The 18,455-nt window shown below is 45.2% G+C and overlaps 2 protein-coding genes across 2 annotated transcripts; both read left to right on the forward strand.

Annotated features, from left to right (window-relative positions):
- The first annotated feature begins 3,296 nt into the window (after window positions 1–3,296).
- Window positions 3,297–5,986, forward strand: LOC110524636 (proteasome subunit alpha type-7). Its single transcript, XM_021604480.3, has 7 exons — window positions 3,297–3,778; window positions 4,136–4,262; window positions 4,510–4,634; window positions 4,828–4,950; window positions 5,153–5,272; window positions 5,502–5,564; window positions 5,655–5,986. Exons 1-7 carry the CDS (start codon window positions 3,677–3,679, stop codon window positions 5,748–5,750), a joined length of 756 nt encoding a protein of 251 aa, XP_021460155.1. The 5' UTR covers window positions 3,297–3,676; the 3' UTR covers window positions 5,751–5,986.
- A 495-nt stretch (window positions 5,987–6,481) lies between these two features.
- taf4b (TAF4B RNA polymerase II, TATA box binding protein (TBP)-associated factor) lies at window positions 6,482–18,136 on the forward strand. Its single transcript, XM_021604477.3, has 16 exons — window positions 6,482–6,590; window positions 6,797–7,465; window positions 7,784–7,917; window positions 8,288–8,395; window positions 8,573–8,740; window positions 9,014–9,136; window positions 11,164–11,253; window positions 11,379–11,594; window positions 12,345–12,480; window positions 12,847–12,931; window positions 13,104–13,273; window positions 14,473–14,603; window positions 15,276–15,401; window positions 15,702–15,758; window positions 16,775–16,882; window positions 17,532–18,136. The coding sequence occupies exons 2-16, from the start codon at window positions 6,808–6,810 to the stop codon at window positions 17,676–17,678; spliced, it is 2,457 nt and encodes an 818-aa protein (XP_021460152.3). The 5' UTR covers window positions 6,482–6,590; window positions 6,797–6,807; the 3' UTR covers window positions 17,679–18,136.
- Window positions 18,137–18,455: the final 319 nt, after the last annotated feature.

Here is an 18,455-nt window from a genome sequence, read left to right on the forward strand (position 1 = left end):
GGGGAGGTCAAAATCAAAAGTAACAGTATCTGGTGTGGCCTCCAGCTGCATTAAGTACTGCAGTGCATCTCCTCATGGACTGCACCAGATTTGCCAGTTCTTGCTGTGAGCTGTTACCCCATTCTTCCACCAAGGCACCTGCAAGTTCTCTGACATTTCTGGGGGGAATGGCCCTAGCCCTCACCCTCCGATCCAACAGGTCCCAGACGTGCTCAATGGGATTGAGAACCGGGCTCTTTGCTGGGCATGGCAGAACACTGACATTCCTGTCTTGCAGGAAATCATGCACAGAATGAGCAGTATGGCTGATGGCATTGTCATGCTGGAGGGTCATGTTAGGATGAGCCTGCAAGTAGGGTAACACATGAAGGAGGAGGATGTCTTCCCTGTAACGCACAGCGCTGAGATTGCCTGCAATGACAACAAGCTCAGTTCGATGATGCTGTGACACACCTCCCCAGACCATGACGGACCCTCCACCTCCAAATCAATCCCGCTCCAGAGTACAGGCCCTCAGTGTAACGCTCATTCCTTCGACGATAAACGCAAATCCGACCATCATCCCTGGTGAGACAAAACCACAACTTGTCAGTGAAGAGCACTTTTTGCCAGTCCTGTCTGGTCCAGCGTCGGTAGGTTTGTGCCCATAGGTGATGTTGTTGCCGGTGATGTCTGGTGAGGACCTGCCTTACAACAGGCCTACAAGCCCTCAATTCAGCCTCTCTCAGGCTTTGCGGACAGTCTGAGCACTGATGAAGGGATTGTGCATTCCTGTTGTAACTCATGCAGTTGTTGCCATCCTGTACCTGTCCCGCAGGTGTGATGTTCGGATGTACCGATCCTGTGCAGGTGTTACACGTGGTCTGCCACTGAGGACGATCTGCTGTCCGTCCTGTCTCCCTGTAGCGCTGTCTTAGGCATCTCACAGCACGGACATTGCAATTTATTGCCCTGGCCACATCTGCAGTCCTCATGCCTCTTTGCAGCATGCCTAAGGCATGTTCACACAGATGAGCAGGGAGGGACCCTGGGCATCTTTCTTTTGGTGTTTTTCAGAGTCAGTAGAAAGGCCTCTTTAGTGTCCTAAGTTTTCATAACTGTGACCTTAATTGCCTACCGTCTGTAAGCTGTTAGTGTCTTAACGACCGTTCCACAGCTGCATGTTCATTAACTGTTTATGGTTCATTGAACATGCATGAGAAACAGTGTTTAAACAATTTACATTGAATATATCTTTGAAAGACAGGGTCCTGAAAAAGGGACGTTTCTTTTTTTGATGAGTTTATGTATATATACACATATAATCATACTAAAATTAGAATATCCATTGAAAGTAAATGTTAATCCAGGACTAGGCTTAATCTGGGTCTGGGAATCTATACTGAAATGCTAGGTTATCAGTCACCTGAGTGGTGTGTGGGCCGGGGGATGCTTCTCATTTGGGACTTTGTGGAACTCTGCTACAGAGTGCATCTCCATGGAGAATGACCTGAGGGGTTAAGAGGACATTATAACATTTGGTGCCAGCTGTAATAAAATCATTTAAAAAAAACTAATATACACTACATGGCCAAAAGTATGTAGACTACCCTTTCAAATTAGTGCGTTCTACTATTTCAGCCACACAGCCATGCAATCTCCATAGACAAACACTGGCAGTAGAAGGGCCTTACTGAAGAGCTCAGTGACTTTCAACTCGGCACAGTAATCGAATGCCACCTTTCCAACAAGTCAGTTTGTCAGATGTATGCCCTGATAGAGCTGCCCTGGTCAACTGTAAGTGCTGTTATTGTGAAGTGGAAATGTCTAGGAGCAACAGCGGCTCAGCCACAAAGTGGTAGGCCACACGAGCTCACAGAACGGGATCGCTGAAGCGCGAGAGTTCCAAACTGCCTCTGGAAGCAACGTCAGCACAAGGACTGTTCGTCTGTAGCTTTATGAAATGGGTTTCCATGGCCGAGCAGCCGCACAAAAGCCAAAGACCACCATACGCAATGTCAAGTGTCGGCTGGAGTTGTGTAAAGCTCGTCACCATTGGTGCAGTGGAAACACCTCTCTGGAGTGATGAATCACGCGCCACCATCTGGCAGTCTGACGGACTAATCTGGGATTAGTAGATGCCAGGAGAACGCTACCTGCCCGAATGCATAGTGCCAACTGTAAAGTTTGGTGAGGGAGGAATATTGGTCTGGGGCTGTTTTTCATGGGTCGAGTGAAGGGGAAATTGTAACGCTAAAGCATACAATGACATCAGATGATTTTGTGCTTCCAACTTTGTGGCAACAGTTTGGGGAAGGCGCTTTTTCCTGTTTCAGGATGACGATGCCCCCGTGTACAAAGCGAGGTCCATACAGAAATGGTTTGTTGAGATCGGTGTGGAAGAACTTGACTGGCCTGCACAGAGCCCTGACCTCAACCCCATCTAACACCTTTGGGATGTTCGGCTGCGAGCCAGGCCAAATCGCACATCAGTGCCCGACCTCACTAATGCTCTTGTGGCTGAATGGAAGCAAGTCCCCGTGACAATATTCCAACATCTAGTAGAAAGCTGTTATAGCAGAAAAGGGGGACCAACTCCATATTAATTCCTATGATTTTGGAATGAGATGTTTGATGAGCAGGTGTCCACATACTTTATAATAATAACAAATTGTTAATTAAGATATTTAGACTTTTAGAATTGTATCCTCTTAAGGAATAGTCACTGAGGCTCAGTAAATCTGAATTTCTTCACTGGACCAAGTACAATTAATTGACTAATTAGGGTTGGGTAGTAGCCAATTCATGTATTGTAAATGCATTTACAAACACACTTCAATTAGCTAAAATAGCTGAGAGACACTTACCAAGAGTTAAATAAAGTAAAAAAAAATTAAAAAAGCTTTCTTGTCCAGTACATCATGTGATGACTGACAGTTGAGACATATCTTCTTCAAGCATAGGTTGGTAGCACCTTGTTAAATGGAAAAGTGACCAATTCTGAATATTTTGGCGAACTCCTGGCAGACTTGATACAAGCTATTGTGTAATGATGTAATTCTTCACTGGATCGGTCTGAACCTTTGCACACACTGCTGTCATCTTGTGGACAACACCTAGATTACACCTATAATCATTTCTCAATGTATGGCTTTTCTCTTGCTTTCTCTAGCAAGATGATGGAACAAAAAAAATAAACATTTTTTTTGTTTATTATCTTTAACCAGGTCTAATGTGTTATTCTCCTACATTAATTTCACATCTCCACAAACTTCAAAGTGTTTCCTTTCAAACGGTATCAAGAATATGCATATCCTGGCTTCAGGTCATGAGCTACAGATTTGGGTATGTCATTTTAGGAGAAAATTGAAAAAAAGGGGGTCTAGTCCTTGGCAAGGACAGGCTCGTGGTAATGGCTGGAACAGAGTAGTGAAATGATATCAAACACATGGGTTCAATGAATTTCACCACTGAATACCTCAAAATAGCTAACTAGTTTACCATTTAATTGTAAAATATCTCTTCTTCAAATTGATGTTTTGTGGACGTCCGGTTAGTCCTTTCTGTCCAATCGCACCAACCGCTGGTGTGTAGCTTGAACCGCATGCGCAGATTTGTACCAGTCAAAATCCTCAGCGGTTTATTTGGCTAACAAGTGAATACTTCTTCGTATTTTAACTTTTCTTAGTGGTTAGAGATGGCCGCTAGATATGATAGAGCTATAACAGTATTTTCCCCCGATGGACACCTGTTTCAAGTGGAATATGCACAAGAGGCTGTGAAAAAAGGCTCTACTGCGGTGAGTGTTATTACTACTAGCTAAGTTAGCTAGCTAGCCAATTTAGCAAGGCTAACGTTATCTTTAGTTACTTTTCACTCTCTTGCATTTGTCATAACGTTACTTCATTTGCTTTGTGAATTTGACCTGACAATTGATAGCTGAATTAGCTAGATTAGATGATTATTCAATATAGCTAACTTGCTAACAACGAGATACACATTCAGCGGGGACAGCATGACTTGCATGTAATTGCTAACCCTCCAACTAGCCCAGCTAGCTAGCAAACAGGTTTTGTTCAACGTTGTTTTTATTGCAGTCGCAATGCGCATTTCAGAACATGGTAATATGCTGACTAATCATTGTTATTTTGTGCAGGTGGGCATCAGAGGGAAAGACATTGTCGTTTTGGGTGTTGAGAAAAAGTCTGTAGCTAAACTCCAAGACGAGAGGACTGTACGCAAGATATGTGCACTTGATGATCATGTCTGTATGGCATTTGCAGGTAAGACCATCCATTTACTCACACACCCAGTCCTAACCACCTGTTATCAGTCTGATTCGCCTAGTTAGCTAGTTTTTATTGAGCCTTGCTGTAGTTCTCACTGGTTTTCAATAAACTTTGATTTGATTTCAGATGCAGAACTGGTTTTGTTAGTCGAAAAGCAGGTATTTTGTGTCAGTTTTGAGTAAAAGGCCTGAAATGTAGAATGTTGTGACTCAGACATTGTCCCTCTCTTCTGTCCTTCTAGGTCTGACGGCCGATGCTCGTATCGTTATCAACAGAGCCAGGGTGGAGTGTCAGAGCCACCGGCTTACTGTAGAGGACCCTGTTACTGTGGAGTATATCACACGCCACATTGCCACACTCAAACAGGTAGACTGCATGCAAAACACACTGGTATGAACATGCTTCACTGCCATAGAAATGAATGTTTCTTGGTAGTGGTAGTCATCTTGGTTTCATTGTTTTCTTCCATTGGGTGCCTAATGAACATGATCCAGGCAGTCTCTCACACAGTCAAACCCATTGAGTAAGTGTGTGTCTCTCTCTTTATCCCCCCCTTCAGCGCTACACACAGAGTAATGGACGCAGACCTTTCGGTATCTCTGCTCTGATCGTGGGCTTTGACAACGATGGAACCCCACGACTCTACCAAACGGACCCATCTGGAACATATCATGCCTGGAAGGTGTGTAACACTGTCCTCTCTCTTATGTATAGTAGATCACACTCTGCTATCCTGCTAAATGGGTAGAAAACATAACACACAGGCCCGCACACTAATGCTGGCATTATCCAATCTGTTTGGTGAATTTTTCACTTTGGGGGTGTGGTTTATTCTTAGTGTTCCATTTTCTATGTGTTACCTCTCTCGAACTTCTCCCCTGCAGGCCAATTCTATCGGTCGCAGTGCAAAGACTGTCCGGGAGTTTCTGGAGAAGAACTACACAGATGAGGCCATCGCTACTGACAACGAGGCTATAAAGCTGGCCATCAAAGCCCTGCTGGAGGTAGGCTAACATAAGGCACTAACATTTGCTTGATTCACACTAGAAGGCCAACAAGGCAAGCTGTACTAGGCTGGCCTGATTACCCATCTACCATAGTTTCTGGAAATGAAAATATCTGAGCCGGGAACAATATGGTTTATGTTGACCCTATAATGTGAATTGGGCAACTAAGTCACTAATGGGTGTTGATGGTAATGAACATGCTTACCTCCTGACCCTATGCTTACAGGTTGTTCAGTCAGGAGGAAAGAACATTGAGCTGGCAGTGATCAGGAGGAATCAGCCACTGAAGGTACACACACAAACACTAAAAGCAGTTAACTGAACAATTAATTCTCATTTGAAATCATTACTAATTCCCTGTTTTGTACATCTTTATCAGCTTTTGGAGTCTAAAGAAATTGAAACCCTTGTGGCTGAAATCGAGAAGGAGAAAGAGGAGGAGGCAGAGAAAAAGAAGCCGAAAAAATCTACATAAATCAAACTAGTCTGTCACATGACCTGTTTTCAGTTTGTGTGAGGATAGGATTCAATAAGGGTGAACACAAACACCCCCTTTATCCTAGACACAGACTCGTCTCCATTTTATATATTTTGTTCTGTAGTGTGGCTACTACTGTTATGTTAGCACATTATTCTGACCCTGAACTGAAGCATTTGACTCAAATAATGCTTTTATAAATTGAACCTTGAATAATAAAGATTGTGATTTTATTTTTGACTGCTCAAAGGGGTATCATTACCATGTTGTAAAATAACTGTTACTCATAGGCATTGTTGACCTGATGGGATAATGAGATGTGAGTGCAGTGCATTCTTATTTGCTTACATAGGAAATAGAATGGAACCAAGAGATGCACATTTTCATTATGGATGATTGCAAATAGTACTGCATTGGGCAATTTAGTTTTGTATTGGGCCAGTAACCGAAAGCAAGGTACTTAGCCCTAATTGCTCTGGATAAGAGCATCTTAAATTACTCAAATGTAAATGTGCTGTAGCCTAACATTTGTGTGCAAATAATGGGTGTACACAGTATTTCCAGAACTGATGTAGTGAAATTGAGTATAGTTCAAGTGTTCACCTTTGGGGATGCTTGGCTTCCAGGCAGCATTTATTCTCCGGGAAACACCGGTATGGCGTGCAGGTGGCTCATATTTCTGCGTCATCGCGTAAACCAGCCAATGAGAATACAGTATAACAGAATCCCTCGCGCTTTCAGAGCGCAGTGCAGACTCCGTATGCACGCTACACATGGCTACAAACTCTTGGTCACTTGCTGGGCGCGTGGGTTTGAAGATGAATGAACACGACTAAGGTTAAACCTGCGATTTTTCATGTTTTTCTGTGATTCCTAGACTGGCATTTCCAACAATTCACTAGACCTTTTCCACTTGCTGTTTATTGGTGGTGCTAGTCAGTTCCCCGCTAACTAGCGACAAAAAGCAACTACCAAATGATTGCTATGGTGAGGTCATCTGAGAGATATTATTGCAAACTAAGTTATTGTATGTTTCAATTTAGATCTCAAAGTCATGCCAACCACCGAAAACTCCGCAAATGAAACTCCAAATCAGGCAGAGAAAAGTGCCTCCCCGGCAAACAGTGGCAGTGGAACAGCGAATATCTCGGACACTATTGTGCAGGTGGGAGCGACAGTCAAAGCCCCGACACCTTCTGCCAGTTGCCCTGCAATAGCCCCCTTCATTTCGAAAGGTACAACGAAAGACCCCGACCCTGCCCAAACCCAGCCACAGAACGCAAATATTGGATCCAGTGCCACCCAGCTTCCGTTGTCCGTGATGCAAGTTGCACCTACTACCGCAACCGTGACTGTCGCACCTGTCCAGGCAAGCACTCAACCGGTCACGTCATCCACAACCATAAAGTCAGTTGTGAGCAACCTGCCTCCAACGGTGGTCATGATAACCACGGGACTGAGACCCATTTCTCCAATGGTTGCGGGACCGAGAGTGAGCTCTCCAACGGTGACCATGAGCGCACAGCCACCGGTGCGCATGAGCTCTCCTTTGGGACCAGCGGTGACTCGAGTTGCCACCGCGACCCAGGTACCGGGGAAGGCTGCAGTGATAGCCATACCAAGACCAACAACTTTTCAGCAACCAGCTGCATCGATCAGACCCCCACAGACCACGTCTGTCCAGCTTCCAGCCAACTTTCATATCCCGCCAGGTGAGTGCCTGACCAGGCATCACCTGGAACTGATTGAAAGCAAAATGGAGGGAGGTAGGAGTAGGGATATTGGAGAAAAAAAGTGCAAATGAGCTAGTGGATCTTTCTTGATTCATCTTTCCTCAATTCCTCACAACCACCAATCCTTCTCAAACCTTATTGGAGAAGTTCCAAGGTCCCCCCCCCCCTTGGACCTTCTCCTCCAATGCATTTTGAGGAGGAGAGAGGACACAATGAATCAATGAAAGATTAGCTGGCAAAGTGTGTAGAGGTCGTCTTAAGGGGCACTTTTTAACATAGACACTGTTCTGTCGACAGGCATGGTGCTCATCCGTAGTGACAGTGGCCAACTGATGCTGGTGTCCCAACAAGCTTTGGCTGCAGCCCAGGGCCTCGCAGCCAGAACTCCTGGCACTGGGACCTCTCCTAGCCCAAGGCCACCAACCACACAGGTGTGTGTGGGGGTTGGCTCTGTGTGTGTGTGTGAGTGAAACTGACAGGTGTCTTATCATACTATGTACCTACCTGGAAGATGAATGTGTGTATTAGGGCTGTAACTGTGTGTGTATTAGGGCTGTAACTGTGTGTGTGTTAGGGCTGTAACTGCGTGTTAGGGCTATAACTGTCTGTGTGTGTGTTAACCTGTGACTTGTCTTATCATACTATGTACCTACCTGGAAGATTAATGTGTGTGTTAGGGCTGTAACTGTGTGTGTGTGTGTGTGTTAGGGCTGTAACTGTGTGTGTGTGTGTGTCTGTTAGGGCTGTGCACTGGATTTCCGCCTTACTGTGGATACAGATTCAGCTGTTATGTCATTAAAGGTGTCTGCAGCGACTGTCGTGAGAAAAGCTGAGAATCCAGGTGTGATCAGAGTGCCTCCTCCTCCTAGCCCCCATGTGACCACAGCACAGAGTACACCCATGGTTAAGGTACGCTGGTCTCAACCAATGGTCAAGGTCTGGTTTAGTGTGTTATTTAACTACAGGTATGGTTTGATTTGTGGATAAAGAGTGGTTAATTTAGTGGGGTAACATTGGACATTACTACTATGACTTTTCAGTTACCATTTTCTGTCTGCATGCGTGTTTTGCTCTGCTTCACTCCAGGTCGTAGGGGTTGCTCCGACCCCTCCTGCAGGCCAGATCCAGATCCCCAGGCCTATGATCCGCCCAGTGGCCCCTGTCACAGTCACCCGTTCTCCTGGCCCTGGTCCTCTCATCATCCCAACCAAACCCACCAACACCCCCAGGGCCACACCCCCGACCATCACACCTGTGAGTCAGACCGCTGACTGGGATTGGCTAAAGCTATTGTTTAGCATATCTCTGGGTCATGTTCATTAGGGTGTAATGCTACATAAAGTTCAAATAGAAATGTATAGTGTAAAAATAAAAAATAAATGATTGCCAGGTAGGTGGGGAATTTTGTCAGCTCTATTCATTGCATTTCTATTAGCACATTTCACTTACCTGGATACACCCAAGGTTAGTATGTCTTTCTGTTGCTCAGTGTGACCTCTGACATCTCCCATTATGCTCTCTGTTCAGGAGGTCCTGGAGAATGTGAAGAAGTGTAAGAACTTCCTAGTGACGCTGATCAAGCTGGCCTCTAGTGGAACCCACTCTGCTGACATGGCCAAGAACGTCCGAGAACTCGTCAAGAGCCTGCTGGTACACACACACACACACACACACAGTATAAAATAAATAATACAAATACCGAACTATAATGTGCACTACCATTCAAAAGTTTGGCGTCAACTAGAAATGTCCTTGTTTTTGAAAGAAAAGCATTTTTGTCCATTGAAAATAGCATCAAATTTATCAGAAATACAGTGTAGACATTGTTAATGTGGTAAACTTTTGAAAGGTAGTGTATGCTCACATTTTTTGGGAAAATTCAATTATTTTATAATACAATTTGTCAGAAAGTAAAGGTAAAATTAATGTTATGTCCTTAAATAATTTGGGCACTGTGTGCTTAGGGTCATTGTCCTGTTGGAAGGTGAACCGTCACACCAGTCTGAGGTCCTGAGGGCTTTGGAACAGGTTTTCATCAAGGATCTCTCTGTACTTTGCTCCGTTCATCTTTCCCTCGATTCTGACTAGTCTCCTGGTCCCTGCCGCTGAAAAACATCCCCACAGCATGATGCTGCCACCACCATGCTTCACCGTAGGGATGGTGCCAGGTTTCCTCCAGACGTGACGCTTAGCATTGAGGCCAAAGAGTTCAATCTTGGTTTCATCAGACCAGAGAATCTTGTTTTTCATGGTCTGAGTCCTTTAGGTACCTTTTGGCAAACTCCAACGGGCTGTCGTGCCTTTCACTGAGGAGTGGTCTCCGTCCGACCACTACCATAAATGCCTTATTGGTAGAGTACTGCAGTTACGGTTGTCCTTCTGGAAGGTTCTCCCATCTCTACAAAAGGAACTCTGAAGCTCTTTCATATGTGGCACTCAGGTTCTTGCTCACCTCCCTGACCAAGGCCCTTCTCCCCCAATTGCTCAGTTTGGCTGGGCGGCCAGCTCTGGGAAGAGTCTTGGTGGTTCCAAACTTCTTTGATTTAAGAATGATGGAGGCAACTGTGTTCTTGGCAACCTTCAATGCTACAGAAATGTTTTGGTACCCTTTCCCAGATCTGTGCCTTGACACAATCCCTTCTCGGAGCTCTAGGGACAATTCCTTCAACCTCATTGCTTGGTTTTTGCTCTGACATGCACTGTCAATTGTGGGACCTTTTTTTTATATAGGCAGGTGTGTACCTTTCCAAATGATGTCCAATCAATTGAATTTACCACAGGTGGACTCCAATCAAGTGGTAGAAAAATATCAAGGATGATCAATGGGAACAGGATGCACTTGAGCTCAATTTCTAGTCTCATAGCAAAGGTCTGAATACTTATGTAAATAAGGTATTTTATTTTAAAATTTACATTTACGTTTTCGCTTTGTCATTATGGGGTATTGTGTGTAGATTGATGAGGGAAAACATTTATTTAATCCATTTTAGAATAATGTTTTAACGTAACAAAAGGGAAGGTGTCTGAGTACTTTCCAAATGCACAGTATTTACCTATTAGAAACTATTTGAATATCAGACTCACAATTATAATTACACAACCACACTCTTACCAAGAAATGTGCTAAATGTGATGGTAGACATTTTTGAAGAAGCAGAACTAAAAAAGGATTAAGGTGACAACCCCAAATGTGATCTCATTGAAAAGCCCAACGTGTCCTCTAAGGTACAACAGGACCTAACTCAGTGGGCTTAGAAATACGGACCAAAAACGACGTACTGGGTCTCAGGAGGATATACTGTAACATTTTAGAGTAAGACTAAAATACATAAACCATGCCTTCCAATAATGAGAAAGTAAAGTGTGCCGTGGCCTTCCTGTGCAGAAAATGTTTAAGTAGGGAGTCAAACCTGTGGCCTAGGATTATAGAGTAAATAAAAATAGAAGTGACATTTGAAACACTTGTAGGATAACAGCTCAGCATTGTGTACTTAAAATGTAATATGGTCTGTTTGTTAATCGTGAAGTGTGAATGTACAAATATGATATTTAATGGGGGTTTAACCGAGTTGGTAACCAGGGAAAAGCACACTCACATGCTCACACTACTTAAATAATCACACATTCGAATGCTTTCTCATACACACTTTTTCCTGTCTCTCTCTCTTCTCCTCCAGGATGGGAGACTTGAACCTGAGGAGTTCACTGACCAACTCTACCGTGAGCTCAAGTCTTCTCCCCAGCCCTACCTGGTACCCTTTCTCAAGGTGATGTGATCAGAGAGAAACACCAACACACAAACTGGACATTCTCTTACTTATTCATCTCCCTCTCATTCTCTGTTCTTCACTCACTCTCTCTTTCCTCTTCACTCCTATCTCCATACCTCCAGAAAAGTCTCCCAGCTGTGCGGCAGCTCACCCCCAACCCACAGCTCTTCATCCAGGAGGTTGACCAACCGAAGCCACAGGCTCCAGCCACCTCCAAGGCCCCGGCCTCCAAAGCCCCGGCCCCCACTGCAGGCCGCACCCCTACCCTCCTCTCCACCAACTCTAGGCCTGCCCACCTCAGCGCTGCTAGTGGCCAGTCAATCAAATCCACCCAGCTAGTAAGCCAGACTCTCAATGATTACCCAAGCATCAGGCAGAGGTTTCCGTCAGGATATAAGTTATCCATTTTATTCAACGCAAATGCCAATCATGCCTATCCTACTGATCACACATATACCTATCACACAAACGCCAAGCATGATCCCAGGTCAGGGCTCCTATATTCTCCGGTCTATATCCATTCAAAAGTTCTGGGCTTGGCGACTCCAACCCTGTATAATGTACCTGAGGTTTACATAGTAATCCAGTTAAAGTGTAATATAGATGTAGAGTCCCTGTTGTGTAGCAGGCAGCTCACTTCTCAAAGTTCTTCTCTGCACTTTGTCTTCATTCTCTCTCTCCTAACACACGGAGCCCTGAGGTTAGGCCTAATTCCGTTAGAGCCTAGGCTGAGGACTAACTAGGTTACAGCTACTGCTCCCAAAATGAGGATTCACATCAGTTCTCTTCTGCACACAGACAGACTTCCCTCTGCAGAGAGACACACACAGCTCTCTCACCTTCAGAAGGAAAACTTGTGGCAATATTTATTCAGATTTCCTGTCATGTTGATTATGTAATTAACAGTGTGACGAACAGCTCTGTATGAGTGGATGTAGTTGTGTTTGTTTGGCGTTTTAGGAGCATCACACTCAGCATTATTCTTCAATCCCTGAGTAGATCATATACCTGTCCAGATGTTCTGGTTTGTGAATGGTTTGTGTTATTGTGTTCGAGGCTCGGTCTGAGGTGTGTTTGCCCCACCACAGGTGATCCAGCAGCCTAGAGGTGTGGTGTATAAGCCTGCTGTGACAAACCCCACCCCGGCCCGTACATACCTGTCTGTTCAGAACAGGAGCCTGGCCAAACCTATGGTCATACAGTCAGGACAGTACTACAACACAGGTAGGACCACACTCACCTGACAGTCTCTCTCACACACACAGACACAGGTAGAACAACACAGGTAGAACAACACAGGTAGAACCACACACACAAAGCAACACAGGTAGAATAACACAGGTAAAACCACACACACACAGGTTGAACCACACACACAGCAACACAGGTAGAACCACACACACACAGCAACACAGGTTGAACCACACACACACACACAGCACTACAACACAGGTAGAACCACACTCACCTGACAGTCTCACACACACACACAGCACCACAACACAGGTCAACCACACCTTACACGTCAACTGACTAAGGCCATTTTCTCCTCACTACTTTGTGTTCTCATCTTCCTTGTTGTCCCCCTAGGTGCTGTTGTCAGGCGGACTCCTTTCCTTGTCCCACCGCCTCCAGCCCAGAGACACGCCTTCAAGGACAGTGTTGGTTCTTTCAGGTAACACATACATTTGTGACCAGAGCCTGTTGTACTGCACCAGAATGTATGGAGGGTCCAAATATTTTATAGCTATTCACTGAACGCTAATTCACTCTAAGCCAGACCCGAGTTATCTTGTTTGTCTGAGGTAGATTTTTTTCTGTTAACTCTGTTTACTTGCTTACCTCAGGGAGGAGGATGACATCAACGATGTGGCCTCCATGGCTGGGGTCAACGTGAGCGAGGAGAATGCCCGTATCCTAGCAACCAACTCTGGGCTCGTGGGCTCTGTGGAGCGATCCTGTCAGGACAAACCCTTCCTGTCCCCAGCCCCGCTGCTCACACACATCCTCCACACTGGTACCCACAATCCTTCTCTCTACCCACAATCCACCTTGCTGCTACTCTCACACATCCTCCACACTGGTACCCACAATCCTTCTCTCTAACCACAATCCACCTCGCTGCTACTCTCACACATCCTCTACACCAGTATCCACAATCCCTCTCTTTTCCCACAATCCTCTACTGCTCACACACATCCTCCACACTGGTACCCACAATCCTTCTCTACCCACAATCCACCTCGCTGCTACTCTCACACATCCTCTACACCAATATCCACAATCCCTCTCTTTTCCCACAATCCTCTACTGCTCACACACATCCTCTACACCAGTATCCACAATCCTTCTCTCTACCCACAATCCACCTCGCTGCTACTCTCACACATCCTCTACACCAGTATCCACAATCCTTCTCTCTACCCACAATCCACCTCGCTGCTACTCTCACACATCCTCTACACCAGTATCCACAATCCCTCTTTTCCCACAATCCTCTATTGCTCACACGCATCCTCTACACCGGTACTCACAATCCTCCTCTACTGCACACACACACATCCTCCACACCGGTACCCACAATCTACCTCTACTGCGCACACACATCCTCCACACTGGTACCCACAATCCTTCTCCACTGCTCACACACATCCTCCACACTGGTACCCACAATCCTTCTCCACTGCTCACACACATCCTCCACACTGGTAACCAGTAAAGATGTACAACTTCTGCACTCCTTCTGTGCTTTAGATAGGCGTCATGCCTCTGGTCACCTGCAGGGAGCAATGTTGACTAGAAATTGACCTTTCTTAACCTCAGATACAGAAAACAATGAATCTCTCCCTCTCGCCTCAGTGTTTCAGAATTGTAGGAGAAATGAGGAGAATGGAATTAGTGTGGCGATGTCAAAATGTTCAGAATTAAAGGTCTATATGACTGTAAGGCGTTACACTGGGCCATACGCACTACCCTCTGTATCACTGAGGCCAAACTTCCTGCCATACAGGACCTAGATACTAGATGGTGTCAGAGGAAGTCCCAAGTCATAGACTGTTCTCTCTGCTACCGCACGGCATGTGGGACCGGCGCACCAGGTCGAGGTCCAAAAGGCTCATTAACAGCTTCCATCCCCAAGCCATAAGACTGCTGAACAATTAATGAAATGGCCACCCGGACTCTCTCGCCTTCTCTCTCCATCGCTCTCTCTCTCAGGTGAGAAGTTTGGAGTGTCCGAGGTGGGGTCAGACGTGGTCAGTCTGGTGTCTCACGCCACACAGGAGCGTCTCAGAGACCTGCTGGAGAAAGTCACAGTGCTGGCACAGCATCGCAAGATTGCCCTCAAGGTGTCCTACCCTGGCATCACTATATTATACACACTACAACAGCCCTACCCTGGCATCACTATATTATACACACTACAACAGCCCTACCCTGGCATCACTATATTATACACACTACAACAGCCCTACCCTGGCATCACTATATTATACACACTACAACAGCCCTACCCTGGCATCACTATATTATACACACTACAACAGCCCTAACCTGGCATCACTATATTATACACACTACAACAGCCCTACCCTGGCATCACTATATTATACACACTACAACAGCCCTACCCTGGCATCACTATATTATACACACTACAACAGCCCTACCCTGGCATCACTATATTATACACAAGCAATACAACAGGGGTCTCCAACTCTGCTTCTGGAGAGGTACTTGGAGTACAGGCTTTTGTTCCAGCCCAGCAGTAACACACCTGATTGGAAAATTCAACTTATCAAGCACTTCTCTTTGCTGGACCGTGATTAGGTGAATCGGGTATGTTAGTGAAGGGCCGGAGTAAAGTCCTGCACATACAGAAGCTCTCCAGGAGTTTAGAAACCCTGCACTACACCATTATTATCATTATGATGCCTTCATAATACACACACTACAACTGTAACAGCATTTCACAACTTGTACTACAGCTCTTGTAGAATCCCCATGGTCTCTCTGTGTAGGAGGACTACAGTCACGTTCAGACCAGTGATGTGCGTTCCCAGCTCCACTTCCTGGAAGAGCTGGAACGTCTGGAGAAGCAGAGGAGAGACGACGAGGAGAGGGAGACACTGCTCAGCGTCGCCAGGGTACATGTTGCAGACTAATGGGGTTTCAGTTTTGACAAGGGGTCAAGAAGCTACTCAGACATGATTTGGATTATTTAGCATTTTGTGGTGAATGAGTGCGAGTGATGGGTGCTACATTATTCATATTAGTTACTGTGTATTAAGTTATTGGAATGAAAAACAAATATTGACTGTATGATTATAGTATGCTGAGGACATGGCTGCTCATGATTACTTAAGTTGTCTGGTCTAGATGAACCATTGTAGAACCCTGCTACCTCCAGAAGGTCAACATCTGTCTGTTTCGTTTCTGCTTCACAGAGTCGCTGTAACACCGATGACCCAGACCAGCAACTACTGAAACAACGGGCCAAAGAGGTTTGTGTGTTATGTCATTGTGTGTGCGCTTGCTTTACTTGAAATCAGACTGCCATTTCCAAACAGTTTGAGGGAAGCCTGTTCCCAGGGAAGGACAAGTAGAACACACACACACATCAGCTCAAAATGAGCTTCATTTTTAGATTCTTTCTCCTCTTCAAAGTTATAGCTCAGTGGTGGAGCATTTTCGAAAAGTTTTACCACATCTAACCTAATAAATACTTTTTATTAGTAATGTTTGGGAATTCTATAATGCCTGCTATTTCTTAGACTAATTGTTCATTTAGTAAATCAGATTGTGTGTGATGTTTGGCTGAGGGGGTTGTAGGGGCTGAGGCTGTAGCTAGATGAGACAGAGCCAGCGGTAGGGTACTGGTAATAAAGAGGGAGGAGAGACTGAGGTTGTTTTCTCTCCGTTGGTGGATCGCTCACGGCAACAATGTTCCCAGAGGTCTCTCCACGGCAACAGCAGAAATCAACAAAATAGTTTCATTTGCATACCCAGCCTGTGTGGGTGTTCAGACTCACCCTACACACCAACGCACACACACACACATCCAAGCCCCAGAGAAGGTACAGCTGTAATTGGAGCTAATTTTAATGGAGCCTGTTTCTGGGGCTGGAGTTGAGGCCGGCAGGCACAAAGTGGAATCAAATTAGAACACCTACGGTGTGTGTGAGGTTGTCTCTATGTGACCTTGACAACATTATACATTAATTGGTTGAGATTTGGCTTGTGTGATTCTTTGTTGGCTCACTGTATATCTCACTGTATATCGTTTTATGGAAATTACCCTAGCTTCAGTGTTTCAGTTATTACTTTATGAGCATTCAGCTTCTCATCCTATAGAGCAGCAGTTTCTTTAACTCTGTCTTGGGACCCCAAGGGGTGCACATTTTTTAGATTAGCACTACATAGCTAACTCAAATATACAAAGATGGATAATGAGTTGGGGGGGAGTTTGGGAAACCTTGCTTTATAACCCCCCCCCCCCCCCCTCTCCCTCTCTCTGTAGCTCCAGCAGTTGGAGCAGGCTCAGCTGCAGCACAGAGAAGCCAACCTCACTGCCCTGGCTGCCATCGGACCTCGCAGGAAGAGACCACTGGACTCCAATGGAAACCAGGTATGTACAGTATGCGTGTGCGTTATTATACTGAAGAGTGGATGGAGGTTCTTGGTTATCAGTGTTTTTATGGTATCTGTGGCAGATTTTCAATCTTTGAAATCAGGTGGGCAGGGGGTGTACCAGGTGGGCAGGGGGTGTACCAGGTGGGTAGGGGATGCGTATATGAGGAACACCTGTGTTAGTGTCACTGATAAGAAACAACATTCAGGGGAGACTAGACCTGTGACGCGAAGGAGCAGACATGCGCAGGACTTTTAGTTTAGGTTAAAGTGTCTAATTGAATGGAGTTTATTTAATTCCCTGGCCTACAGGCGATGGGTTTAGAGATGAAGCTCTTTAAACTGAACACATTAACCGCTGCCTTTGAACTGCGTTACCCAGAGGACCCTGCAGCCTGAGGAGCTTTCCTCTCCTGCCTCCTCTCCCTTTCCTTTGTAGCGCTACAGGGCCTTCCTTTCTGCTCTCTATGGCATCACCTCTGTGTGCCAGAATTGGAAGGAGAAACGGCGGGGGGAGACGGGAAGCTGTTTGGCATAATGGTAATGTTGAAAAGTTTAGGATGAAATCTTTATCTGTTGGGCCGTTCATCTTTCTTTTTCTCTCTCTCTCTTTGTTGGTGTTCACCCCCCCCCACCCTTTCTCTCAGGTGGGGCCAGGTGGTATTATGTCAGTACTACAGAGGGCTGGGGTTCAGAGAGTGACTGGGGTCTCTCTGAGGGACCTACTCTTCTGTCTGGAACAGGACCCTCCTCTACGACACTCTCTCACTCTCTACAAGGGCCTGCTCAGATAGTATCTCTCCCCCACCGTTTGTGCCAGATTCTGTGTGCCTTACCACTCTTTCAGATGTATATTATATTTATTTTGATATTTTTATTTTGTTATTTTTGTTATGTATTTTATTTTCTAACAATTTGTAGCACAGTCAGCAATGTAACTGAATTCTGCTGATTCATGCTGAGAGAGAAAAGATTGTAGTCAGGTTGGCAGGACCAAACATTTTTATAGTACACTTTTTGAGAAGGGCAACTCTGTGAGAGAAGAGGTCATAACAGTAGAAGTCAGCTCTGTGTTACAGCCTAAAGCAGTGACCCTCTGCCCTTAGTGTGATTCAGAGTGTTCTGTGGTGAAGTCATTGACTCTTCCTTGTTTTTCAGTTTCATGCTAATAATATCATTCTTTAGTTTGATGTTTACATGGTTGACCTGATGATTGTAAACCTGTGACAATTTAAAATAAGTTAATAGCAAACCCTAGTTGAGTGTCGTACTGTGTACTTTTACAGTCTATCAGGGATTCTTTGTTTATTTCCACATTACTCACACATTTTCATGACAATGTTATGCTTCATAATTGATACCTTTTTAGGTTGTCACTTGGAGGGAGAAATAGTGATCCTTCACGGCGTGTGTGGAAATGTGTCAGAGTTGTGGATGTGTTTGAGATTCATTATTCCGCTATCTCTGAATACAGAAGAGAGGCGCTTTAAGGCACAGAACTACCTTTTGGCAATGAAATACAGAGGGTGGAAAGAATGAAGTGGATCAGAATTCTTTCAGCTGAAAAGGCT

Source organism: Oncorhynchus mykiss, chromosome 5 (assembly GCF_057628025.1).
Source record: "Oncorhynchus mykiss isolate SJ-2025 chromosome 5, ASM5762802v1, whole genome shotgun sequence".
In the NCBI taxonomy this organism is placed as follows: domain Eukaryota; kingdom Metazoa; phylum Chordata; class Actinopteri; order Salmoniformes; family Salmonidae; genus Oncorhynchus; species Oncorhynchus mykiss.